The 13,285-nt window shown below is 43.0% G+C and overlaps 1 protein-coding gene across 2 annotated transcripts in view; it reads right to left on the bottom strand.

The window, feature by feature from the left end:
• Window positions 1–13,285, bottom strand: part of TRAPPC8 (trafficking protein particle complex subunit 8) — a 112,755-nt gene that overhangs the window by 22,323 nt on the left and 77,147 nt on the right. For both annotated transcript variants that reach the window (XM_075826308.1, XM_075826309.1), the window contains one exon: window positions 10,048–10,119. In XM_075826308.1, coding sequence (XP_075682423.1) covers window positions 10,048–10,119 — 72 coding nt within the window. The remainder of the gene's footprint in view (window positions 1–10,047; window positions 10,120–13,285) is intronic.

Here is a 13,285-nt window from a genome sequence, read left to right as displayed (position 1 = left end):
AAAATTTCAAAAGGCTAATTCTACAGGGGCCAATTTAGTTGGGAAGTGACTGAGGGCCTTATATATTAGAAACCCACAATAAGTCACCCCATTTGATAAACTGCACCCGTCAAAGTATTCAAAACATTATTTGGAAAGTTTCTTAACCCATTAGGCGTTTCACAGGAATTAAAGAAAACGTAGAGGTGAAATTTACAAACTTCATTTCTTTTTGTAAAAATTCATTTTTTATCCATTTTTTTGTAGCACAAAAGATTTTACCAGGGAAACGCAACTCAATATTTATTGCCCAGATTGAAATATCCCACACGTGGCCCTAGTTTGCTAATGGACTGAAGCTCATGCCTCAGAAGCAAAGGATCACCTAGAGGATCTTGGAGCCGCCTCCTTATTGCAATATATTTTAGACACCATGACAGGTTTGAAGAGCTCTTGCCATGCCAAAACGGTGCAAATCCCCCACAAGTGACCCTATTTTGGAAACTACACCGGTTGAGGAAATTACGTAGGGGTAATAGTGAGCATTTAGACCACACCGTTTTTTTTGCAGAAATTATTGAAAGTAGGCCGTGAAAAAGAAAATCTAATTTTTTTCCAATAAAATGTAGGTTTAGCCTACTATGTAAGATGGATGCATATATTTTCTGTATTGCTGTACATTTCTGGCTTGTTTTGATTTCTTTGTGTTGAAAAATACCCGAAAATAAAGAATGTTAAAAAAACAAAACGTAGGTTTAGCGATTTTTTTTTTCCATTTTTACAAGGACTAAAGGAGTAAAAGCACCACAAAATTTGTAAAGCAATTTCTCCCGAGTAAAACAAAACCCCATATGTTGTCATTAATCTCTGGACATACGACAGGACTCAGAATGGTAGGAGTGCCATTTGGAGCTCAAATTTAAAAGGGATGGTTTGCAGAGGCCATGTCACATGTGCAAAGAACCTGAGGGGCCAAAACAGAGGAAACCTCCCAAAAGTGACCCCCATTTTGGAAACTACACCTCTTGAGGAAATTATCTAGGGGTATAGTGAGTATTTTATCCCCACAGGTTTTTTGCAGAAATTATTGGAAGTAGGCCGTGAAAATGAAAATCTACATGCTTTTAACGAAAATGTAGGTTTAGCTAATTTTTTTTCGTTTTCATAAGGACTAAAGGAGAAAAAGCACCACAACATTTGTAACGCAATATCTCCAGAGTAAAACATTACGCCATATGTGGTCATAAACGGTTGTTTGGACACGTCAGGGCTCAGAGGCTCCATTTGGCTTCTGGAGCTAGGATTTAGCTGGATTCGTGTGTGAACGCAATGTTGCTTTTGGTATAATAAAGGGGTAAACGAAGGATGAAATGACTAATTCATAGACGTTTGGTACTCTTTGAAGCAATCCTTGATACATAGGCCTGGTTTTTCGGGGTAGGTTTCACAGTGGTAAATAGTGTCCTTTCTAATTCCCCTTTTGGAGAACACTGCACCTTTTTGTGTTCTTTCCTTCTTTGCAATTTGGGGCACTTCATTGGGGACATGTTGCTTGGTACCATACGTGGACCATCGCTACCAGCAGATGTGCTTGGGCCCTCTCCTGCCTGGATCCCAAATGGAAGTGCCTTGATAACCACCTTTTGAAAGTTAAGGAATATCCCTGTTCGGCCTGCACATCGGGATAGCACGTAAGCATTATACAATGCCATCTGTACAACGTGTACGGCCAGCTTTTTGTACCATACCTTTGTTTTCAGAATTGACCGACCAATAGCAGCAATTTCCGATGAGGGGGGCCGCAACGGCACCCTTGGCGAATAATAGAGATGGCCTGCTGTCAGGGACAGTAACCATCTTTACTTTGTCACCGTGCAATCAGCACCGGTGACCGTTTCCTGCTGCGCAGTACCTATACATAGCGAGTGCCGCATCAGCGTTGTTTTGGAGAGGGGGTAGCTCCCTCTCTCTCCCAACACCCGGCGATAAGATCGCCGAGTGTCTGTGTCATCTATGACAGCCGGGGGCCTAATAAAAGGCACCCAGGTCTGCCTGTAGTGAATGCCTGCTAGGTCATGCCAGAGGTCTGTCCGTATTAAACGGAAGGGCAGTAATACACTGTAAGGCCTCATGCCCACTTCCGTTTTATCCTTCAGGGTGCTAGCCTTTTTTTTTGACGGCTAGCACCCTGACCCATTAATTAAAATGGGGCCATGCACGCTTCAGTTTTTTTGACGGTCCCGTTGTACCGTTCCGACAAAAGTAGAGCATGTCCTACTTTGGTCCGAGATTCCGTGAGCGTGGGGCCCATACAAGTCAATGGGTCCGTCCAAAAAACTGAAGGCATACGGAAGGCATCCGTGTGCCGTAGCCGTTGCCAAGCAACGGCCGGGCGGGCAGAAGTACACGTAGAGAGAGATATTGCACTGCACTAATCGGCAGCACCTTCTCTCTATCCAGCACTTAGAGAGAAGAGGCTGCTGATTAGTGCTGGATAGAGAGAAGGGGCAGCCCTGTCTGGCAGAGTTTACGCAGCAAAACAAATAAAAAAGAAGCTCAAACGTACCCCGGCCGTTGTCTTGGTGACACGTCCCTCTTAACATCCAGTCCAACCTCCCTGGATGACGCGGCAGTCCATGTGACCTCTGCAGCCTGTGATTGGCTGCAGAAGTCACATGGGATGAAAAGTTATCCCAGGAGGCCGGACTGGCGGAGGAAGCAGGGAGTTCTGGGTAGGTATAAACTTTTTTTTTCTGAGTTGTGATTTTTGCAGCGGAAGTCGCTGCACTTGACTATTTGTTGCAGGTTTTTGAAGGAAACATTAGAAATCTATATTGTGAGCGCCGCGCATGGTACTCACTGTCCAGCGGTAGTCACTGTCCAGGGTGCTGAAAGAGTTACTGCCCATCTCTCCATCCAGCACTGATCAGCAGCCTCTTCTCTCTATCCAGCAATGATCAGCAGCCTCTTCTCTCTATCCAGCACTGATCATAACTCTTACAGCACCCTGGACAGCGACTACTGCTGGACAGTGAGTACCATGTGCGGTGCTCAAAATATAAATTTCTAATGTTTCAGGACCCTGTCCATGCTGTGTACCGCTACTCACAATGAAACGCGGATGGAATTGTGCATGAGGCCTAATACAAAATTATTGCAGTGTATTATAACAAAATGCTTTACTATTAAAAAAAACTAAATAAAAGTTAAAAAGTTACACATATTTGGTATCGCAGTGTCCGTAACGACCCCAACTATAAAGCCGTTACATTATTTAACCCGCACGGTGAACGCCGTAAAAAATAAAATAAAAAACAATGGAAAAATTGCTGTTTTCTGTGAATCCTGCCTTAAAAAAAATTTGATAAAAAGTGATCAAAAAGTCGCATATACTCTCAAATGGTACCAATAAAAACTACATCCCGCAAAAAAAAGCAGCCCTCATACAACTGCATCAGCGGAACAATAAAAAAAAAGTTATGGCTCTTCAAACATGGAGACACAAACAAATAATTTTGAAAATAAAGTGTTTTTACTGTGTAAAGGTAGTAAAACATACAAAATCTATGCAAATTTGGTATCGTTGCAATCGTAACAACCCGCTGAATAAAGTTAGTGTTATTTATACCACACGGTAAACAGCGTAGATTTAGGACGCAAAGAATGGCGAAATATCAGGGTTTTTTTCTATCCCCCCATCAATAAATTGTGTGTACCCCAAAATGGTGCTAATAAAAAATGCAACTTGTCCCACAAAAAACAAGACCTTATACAGCTATGTCGACGCAAAAATAAAAAAAAGTTAAAGCTCTTGGAATGCGACAATGGAAAAACGTAAAAAATGGCTTGGTCATAAAGGTTTAAAATAGGCTGGTCATTAAGGGGTTAACCCCTTAACGCTCCTTGACATACTATTACGTCATGGTAAGCGCCCTGTTCGCGCTCCATGACGGAATAGTACGTCTCGGGAGTAACGGCCGTTTCGGCCGTCCTCCCGACACATACAGGAGCTGTGACAGCTGCTGTCTCGTAAAGCAGCTGTCACAGCTCCTACAGCGGGGACCAATCGCTGTGTCCCCGCTGTTTAACCCCTGAAAAGCAGTGTTCAATAGCGATCACGGCTTTTTAGGGGTTAAGATGCCATCGCCGGCCTGCTACACGATAGCGGCCGGCGATGGTGACTATGGCAACCGGACACCAAACAATGGCGTCCGGCTATGCCATAGACGGAAGCCTAGTGGGTCCTGACGAAGTCAGGACCCACTATGCTTGCTGTCAGTGAGTAGCTGACAGTTCTAATACACTGCACTACGCATGTAGTGCAGTGTATTAGAATAGCGATCAGGGCCTCATGCCCTCATGTCCCCTAGTGGGACAAAGTAAAAAAAAAAAGTTAAAAAAGTTAAAAAAAGATGTGTGAAAATAAAAGGTTTAAAAGTAATAAAAGTAAAAATCCCCCCTTTTACCTTATCAGTCCTTTATTATTAATAAAAATATATAAACAAACAAATAAACTATACATAATTGGTATCGCCGCGTCCGTAACGGCCTGAACTACAAAATTATTTTATTATTGATCCCGCGCGGTGAACGCTGTAAAATAAAATAAACCGTCCCAGAATCACAATTCTTTGGTCACTTCACAAAAAATGGAATAAAAAAAGATCAAAAAGTCGCATGTACCTAAAAATGGTACTGATCGAAACTACAGTTCGTTACGCAAAAAATAAGTCCTCGCACGGCTTTATTGATGGAAAAATAAAACAGTTCTGGCTCTTAGAATAAGGTAACACAAAAAGTGAATGATTGTTTACAAAAAGTATTTTATTGTGCAAACGCCATAAGACATAAAAAAAAAACTATAAACATCTGGTATCGCCGTAATCGTGTCGCCCCGCAGAATAAAGTGAATGTCATTTATAGCGCACGGTGAACGCTGTAAAAAAAATAGAATAAAAAAACAATAGTAGAATTGCTGTTTTTTAGACACCGCGCCACTTAAAAATAGAATAAAAACTGATCAAAAAGCTGCATGCACCCCAAGAAAACTACAATGAATTCCTCAAGGTCTCTAGTTTCCAAAATGCTGTCACTTTTGGGGGGTTTCCACTGTTTTGGCACCACAAGACCTCTTCAAACCGGACATGGTGCCTAATAAAAAGGAGGGCTCAAAATCCACTAGGTGCTCCTTTGCTTCGGAGGCCGGTGCTTCAGTCCATTACCGCACTAGGGCCACATGTGGGATATTTCTCAAAACTGCAGAATCTGGGCAATAAATATTGAGTTGCGTTTCTCTGATAAAACCTTTTTTGTTATAAAAAAAAAAAATGGTATAAAAAGGATTTTCTGACAATAAAAAAAGTAGATTTCACCGCTACTTTGCTCAAAATTCCTGTGAAACACCTAAAGGGTTCATAAACTTTCTACATGCCGTTGTGAATACTTTGAGGGGTCTAGTTTCTAAAATGGGGTGTTTGATTGGGGTTTCTAATATATGGGCCCCTCAAAGCAACTTCAGAACTGAACTGGAACCTAAAAAAATAAATAAGGCAATACTTTGCTTCTTACATTATACTGATAATGAGCCGTGCCCACCCCGAGATGACCCCAGTTTTGACCGTTTGTATAAATGGAGACCCCTATTAGACCGTTTTAGTGCCCGGTTTTCCCAAGCATACACCCCCGAGAAGTGTATTTCTATTGATGAGCCCCTGGCACATTTTAAAGGGAGGGTTCAATTCCGCCAGTACCTGCCGGGTAAGAGGGCAAGGTATGGCGTAAAGATGTATAAGCTGCGAGAGAATCAGGGTATACCTACAAATTTAGGATATATGAAGGGAAGGACAGCAGTATTCAGCCCCCAGAACGCCCCCCCCCCCCTTACTGGGAGTTAATGCAAAAATTGTGTGGGATTTGGTGCACCCACTGCTGGACCAGGGTTACCACCTCTACCTGGATAATTTTTATACCAGCGTCCCACTCTTCAACTGCCTCACTCCCAGAAGTCCTGCGGCATGCGGCACTGCTAGAAGAAATCTGAGAGGCCTCCCTAAGACTCTGAAGGCAAACGCTCAGAAGGGGTGAGAGCAGGGCACAATCTAGCAGCAACATATTGTGTGTCAAGTACAAGGACAAGAGAGATGTCACCAGTACCCATGTACCAGTACAGAGACCCCCAAACCAGACTGCATCCTGGACTACTATAGGTACATGAGAGGGGTGGACTTGTCAGATCAAGCCCTGAAGCCCTACAGCGCTATGCGGTGTGGTATAAGAAGCTGGCGGGGCACATCATACAGATGGCATTGTACAACGCGTACGTACTACATCGATGTACAGGCCAGACGGGAACTTTCCTGGAATTTCAAGAGTTGGTTATCAAGAAACTAATTTTTATGGACAAAGAAGGGGGGGGCACCCAGTACTTCTGGAGGCGAGGCCACACGCATCGTACCAGGGCAACACTTTCCAGGAGAAGTTCCCCAAACTGGCAAGAAAGGAAAAAGTCAAAAGAGGTACAAAGTCTGCTATAAGAGGGCGATAAGGAAGGACACAATATATCAATGTGACACGTGTCCCGAAAAACTAAGGCTCCGTATGAAAGAGTGCTTCAAAATGTATCATACAGCCCATGATTTTTAATCTACCCCAGTTTTACTTACCCTGATGCACTCGGCACAGCTTATCCCCCCTCGTCTTTCCCCTCTGAGCCCTGCTGCGTGCATAGGCAGCGGATTACAGCCACATGTAGGGTATTGACGTACCCGTGAGAACCCACATTACAGTTTATGGGGTGTATGTCTCCGGTCAAAATGCTCACTACACCTCTAGATGAATGCCTCAAGGGTGTAGTTTTTAAAACGGGGTCACTTCTTGGGGGTTTCAACTGTACTGGCACCTCAGGGGCTACTGCATACATGACTTTGCACCAAAAAATCCCCAGTAGGCCAAATGGTGGTCCTTTCCTTCTGAGCCCTCCCATGGGCCCAAACGGTAGTTTATCACCACAAATGGGGTACTGCCGCACTCAGGACAAATTGGGCAACAGAATGGGGTATTTTATTTCTTGTAAAAATTAGACATTTTCAGCCAAAACTACATATTATTGGAAAAAATAATTTTGTTTTTATTCCCAGCCCAATTCAAATAAGTTCTGTGAAGAAACTATGGGGTCTAAATAGTCACATTACCCATAAATGAATTGTTTGAAGGGTGTAGTTTCCAAAATGGGGTTACTTCTGGTGGGTTTCCATTGCTTTGATACCTCTGGGACTCTGGAAATGCGACATGGCACCCGAAAACCAATCCAGCAAAATCTGGACTCCAACAAACACATAGCGCTCCTTTCCTTCTGAGCCCTCCCATGGGCCCAAACGGCAGTTTATCGCCACAAATGGGGTATTGCCGCACTCAGGACAAATTGGGCAACAAAATGGGGTATTTTGTTCCCTGTGAAAATAGGAAATTTTGATCATAAATTACATCTTATTGGAAAAAATTTAATTTTTTTAATTTCACAGCCCAATTAAAATAGGTGCTGTGAAAAAACTGTGTTGTCAAAATGGTAACAACAACCATAAATTAATTCCTTGAGGGGTGTAGTTTCCAAAATTTGGTCACTATTGGGGGATTCCTACTGTTTTGGCACCTCAACACCTCTTCAAACCTGGCATGCTGCCTAAAATATATTCTAATAAAAAAGGGGCTTCAAAATGCACTAGGTGCTTCTTTGCTTCTAGGGCTTGTGTTTTAGTCCACAAGCGCACTAGAGCCACATGTAGGACATTTCTAAAAACTGCAGAATCTGGACAATACATATTTAGTAGTGTTTCTCTGGTAAAACCTTCCGTGTTACACAAAAAAAAATTGAATAAAATTGAAATTCAGCAAGAAAAATGAAAATTGCTAATTTCACCTCCACTTTGCTTTAATTCCTGTGAAATGCCTGAAGGGTTAAAAAACTTTCTAAATGCTGTTTTGAATACTTTGAGGGGTCTAGTTTTTAAAATGGGGTGTTTTATCATGGTTTCTAATACATAGGCCCCTCAAAGCCACTTCAGAACTGAAGAGGTACCTCAAAAAAAAGGCTTTTGAAATTTTCTTTAAAAAAAAGAGAAATTACTGTTTATGTTCTAAGCCTTGTAACGTCCAAGAAAATTAAAATAATGTTCAAAAAACGATGCCAATCTAAAGTAGACATATGGGAAATGTGAACTAGTAACTATTTTGGGTGGTATAACCGTCTGTTTTACAAGCAGATGCATTTAAATTCTGAAAAATACTATTTTTTTATAAATTTTCCCTAAATTTTGAAATTTTTCAACAATAAACACTGAATATATCGTCCAAATTTTACCAGTAACATGAAGCCCAATGTGTCCCGAGAAAACAATCTCAGAATCGCTTGGATAGGTTTAAGCATTCCGACGTTATTACCACATAAAGTGAAATATGTCAGATTTGAAAAATGGGCTCTGAGCCTTAAGGCCAAAACCAGGCTGCGTCCTTAAGGGGTTAAAGAGAACCTTTCTCCTGCCCATACATGTGCAGCTGAGTGCAGCAAGTAATAGCCAGGGCTTTACAAACACTTTCTCACTTGAAATTATTTTCGTATCTTCCTCCGTTATTTACATATCGGTGCCATTATATCTGGCGCCAGATATGTAAATAAGCCCCTGAACCGTCAATGGGGCATTTCTATCTAACTAAATGGCAAGGGGGCGTGATGTCTTAGCTCTGACACTGTCCAATCAGCTACGGACAGTGGAAGGGCGGCTTGCGCGGTGCTCCCTCCTGCGAGCGCGCGCACACACACACACACAAAGAGAGAGCGCTCTCTGCAGAACCACCAGTATGTGTGTTCCCGCAATGGGACATTATATCGTTAATAGCTTCAGGAACGCGGGGAACCAAGCATCGGTTCAAACAGTGCTAGGTATGCATGGCAACGTCAGTTCTGGCCATGCAAGTATCAGTGGCTGACGCCCATCCATCTTGTCCGTCAAGAGTCACTCATCTCCTCAGGCCATAAAACCTTTGAAAAAAAAAAATATATAAAAAAAAACAAAAAAAACGGTCTTCAGATATTTCTTCGCCAATCTTGACGTCTTAACTTCTGCGTCTTGTTCAGTGGTGGTCGGGTTTCAGGCTTCCTCACCATGGCCATGTCTCTGAACACCTTGTACTTCTGAGCACTCCAGGGACGTTGCAGTTCTGGAATATGACTGCACTGGAGGATAATGGGTTCCTGGTCGCTTCGCGTTTGATTCTTCTCAAATCTTTGGCGGTTAATTTGCGGTTTTTTTTTTCGCAACACGTTTCTAGCGACCCTGCTGTCCATTTGCAACAAAACGTTTGATGGTTCTGGGTTCACGCCCCAATATCTTAGCAATTTCAAGAGTGCTGCATCCCTCTGAAAGACTCAACAATTTTTGACTTTTCAGAGTCCGTTAATTCTCTTTTTTGGCCCATTTTGCCAGAGTAAAACAAGCTGCCTAAAAATCCTGCACACCTTGATATAGGGTCTTGATCTCCTTAGGCCACACCCACCCTCATTACACAAATACACATCACCTGATATGCTTCATCCAATAAGCAGTCAAGTTTACACAGCTTGGAGTTGGAAAATATGCATAAAAATGATGATCTGGCCAAAATACTCATTTGCCTAATAATTGTGCACACAGTGTAGATTATAATATTTAAAAGGGTTATCCAGGAATATGTACATATTAATCTAATGATAGCAATGGGCTGGAAATATAAAAAGAATGACTGTAGATGGGTCTCCTGTCAGCCAGTGTCGCAAACAATTCACCAGCCAGGTGACCCATGGGACCAAGTCATCCTATGGCTAAAGTGATGCAATGTTTGCAAAGGGCCTTGGGTTAGGACATTCATGGATATATTCAAGATCGGGGAGAATTTTGACCACATACTTCCAGCACGTTGCCATCCCAGTTTTAATGTCGGAACCTTTAATCTAATAAACGAAAGGCTTATAAAATGTATCTTTATAATGTAAACTGTGAATATTAATTAATAAATTACATTGAAATATTACTTTACCTAAGCAGGATTGTTTGCACCGAACCACCTTGAAGCACATTTTGGACCTCTCTCTGCTGGTCAGTTTAGTATCTATTATGGAACAAAGGAATAAATACGTTTCCTCAGCTTCAGTAACACCCTTGCTGAGCTCCTACAATGCAGTTGGACAGTTACATCAGATTACTACAATACAGCGCCTGTGGTAAGAACTCCACTCGCCATAATGAAAATCAACAGTACAGCAAGAATGCTGGGAAATTTGAGGCCTGAAGATTTGTGAATGCAGATCTGGACTATAATACAGGCTGTAACTTCGGATCCGAATAGAAGTAAACAATGTACTTTAAAAAGATATTGCGAAAAAGATATTGCGAAAAAAAACATAAAAAAAAAACAAAACTGTATGTAAACTGTAAAAAAAAAGTGGACACACGCTCAACGGTAACCTATTCCACAAGTTTAAAACACATGTGTAACATGCATTTGATAGGAAGCAATAATTGTGTAAAATCTGAATATTGCTTTATGGCATATCCTGCGCCTACGCCATAAAAGTGTAAGATGAAAAAAACCCATTAAAATGTCTTTGGAATGAAACAAATTCATTGTTGGGTGCAGCAAGGATTTAAGTAGGCAGATATTGTCTATGGGCAGTGCGCATGTCCTGTTAGATGCTTTTGACCCGGTAGTAGAGGTAAGGCCCCATGCACACGAACGTAAAAACGCCTGTAATTACGGCACGTTTTTACGGGCCCATAGACTTCTATTGGCCACGGGTATCTCCCGGTATGCTTACAGGAAGGTGCCCGTGCCGTTGAAAAATATAGAACATGTCCTATTTCAGGCCTAATTACAGGAGCGTTGCTAGGCGACGTCAGTAAATAGTCACTGTCCAGGGTGCTGAAAGAGTTAAACGATCGGCAGTAACTCTTTCAGCACCCTGGACAGTGACTTCCGATCACAATATACAGGGTGGGCCATTTATATGGATACACCTAAATAAAATGGGAATGGTTGGTGATATTAACTTCCTGTTTGTGGCACATTAGTATATGGGAGGGGGGAAACTTTTCAAGCTGGGTGTTGACCATGGCGGCCATTTTGAAGTCGGCCATTTTGTATCCAACTTTAGTTTTTTCAATGGGAAGAGGGTCATGTGACACATCAAACTTATCGAGAATTTCACAAGAAAAACAATGGTGTGCTTGGTTTTAACGTTACTTTATTCTTTCATGAGTTATTTACAAGTTATGGGTGACATTATGGGTGTCAGGTCCGAGCATTTCTAGATGAACAGTTTCCTGGAAAGTGGATTGGTCGTCGTGGGCCAGTTGAATTGCCCCCTAGGTCTCCCGATCTGACCCCCTTAGACTTTTATCTTTGGGGTCATCTGAAGGCAATTGTCTATGCTGTGAAGATACGAGATGTGCAGCAACTGAAACTACAGATACTGGAAGCCTGTGCTAGCATTTCTTCTGCGGTGTTGCTATCAGTGTGTGAAGAGTGGGAGAAGAGGGTTGCATTGACAATCCAACACAATGGGCAGCACTTTGAACACATTTTATAAGTGGTCAGAAACTTGTAAATAACTCATGAAAGAATAAAGTAACGTTAAAACCAAGCACACCATTGTTTTTCTTGTGAAATTCTCGATAAGTTTGATGTGTCACATGACCCTCTTCCCATTGAAAAAACTAAAGTTGGATACAAAATGGTCGACTTCAAAATGGCCGCCATGGTCAACACCCAGCTTGAAAAGTTTCCCCCCTCCAATATACTAATGTGCCACAAACAGGAAGTTAATATCACCAACCATTCCCATTTTATTTAGGTGTATCCATATAAATGGCCCACCCTGTAGATCAACCTTTAAAAAAAAAAAAAAAGACGTTCATACTTCCCCAGAACTCCCTGCTTCTTCCTCCAGTCCGGCCTCCCGGGATGACGTTTCAGCCCATGTGATCGCTGCAGCCAATCACAGGCCAATCACAGGCTGCAGCGGTCACATAGACTGCCGCGTCATCCAGGGAGGTCGGACTGGTTGTCGAGAGGGACGCGTCACCAAGGCAACGGCCGGGTAAGTATGAATTTCTTTTACTTTTTCTGCGGAAAGGGCTGTCCCTTCTCTCTATCCTGCACTGATAGAGAGAAGGGCTGCCGATTAGTGCAGTGCAATTTTGCAGCGAAAACGTGCCCGTAAATACAGATGACCCCGGACCCGTATTTACAGGCACGGGTCCGTAAATACTGGTGCAATACGGGTCCGTAAATACTGGTCGAATACGTGTGACCAAGAACCCGTATTTACAGGAGGACAAAAATACGTTCATGTGCATGAGGCCTTATGCACACGACCGTATTTTTTCCCACCCGTAAATACGGGTCCGGTGTCACACATATTCGACCCGTTTTGCACCTGTATTTACGGACCCGTGCCTGTAAATACGGGTCCGGTGTCACCCGTATTCCACCCGTATTTACGGGCACGTTTTGGATGCAAAATTGCACTGCACTAATCGGCAGTCCCTTCTCTCTATCAGTGCAGGATAGAGAGAAGGGGAAGCCCTTTCAGAGGTAAAAGTAAAAGAAATTCATTCTTACCCGGCCGTTGTCTTGGTGACGCGTCCCTCTCCTGACATCCAGTCCGACCTCCCTGGATGACGCGGCAGTCCATGTGACCGCTACAGCATGTGAATGGCCTGTGATTGGCTGCAGCGGTCACATGGGCTGAAACGTCATCCAGTGGTGTCGGGCCGGATGTCGAGAGGGACGCGTCACCAAGGCAACGGCCGGGAGACCGGACTGGAGGAAGCAGGAAGTTCTCGGTAAGTATGAACATATAGGTAGCTCTATATTCTGATCGGAATTCACTGTCCAGGGTGCTGAAAGAGTTACTGCCGATCAGTTAACTCTTTCAGCACCCTGGACAGTGACTATTTACTAACGTCGCCTAGCAACTCTGCCGTAATGACGGGTGCACACACGTAGCCACCCGTCATTACGGGAGCTCCATAGACTTCTATGGGCTGCCCGTGCCGTTATTACGGCCTGAAATAGGACATGTTCTATCTTTTTCAACGGCACGGGCCAATAGAAGTCTATGAGCCCGTTATTACGGGTCGTAATTACGACCCGTAATAACAGGAGTTTTTACGGTCGTGTGCATGAGGCCTTAGGTAGTGAAATAGTAGAACCTAAAGATGTTCAGGGGAATGGTGACAGCATAGATTGCCTTGTGCATTCGTCCAACATGTGT

Source organism: Rhinoderma darwinii, chromosome 5, assembly GCF_050947455.1.
Source record: "Rhinoderma darwinii isolate aRhiDar2 chromosome 5, aRhiDar2.hap1, whole genome shotgun sequence".
In the NCBI taxonomy this organism is placed as follows: domain Eukaryota; kingdom Metazoa; phylum Chordata; class Amphibia; order Anura; family Rhinodermatidae; genus Rhinoderma; species Rhinoderma darwinii.
Note: the sequence above shows the minus strand (reverse complement) of the source record. Positions and strands in the feature narration are given on the sequence as shown.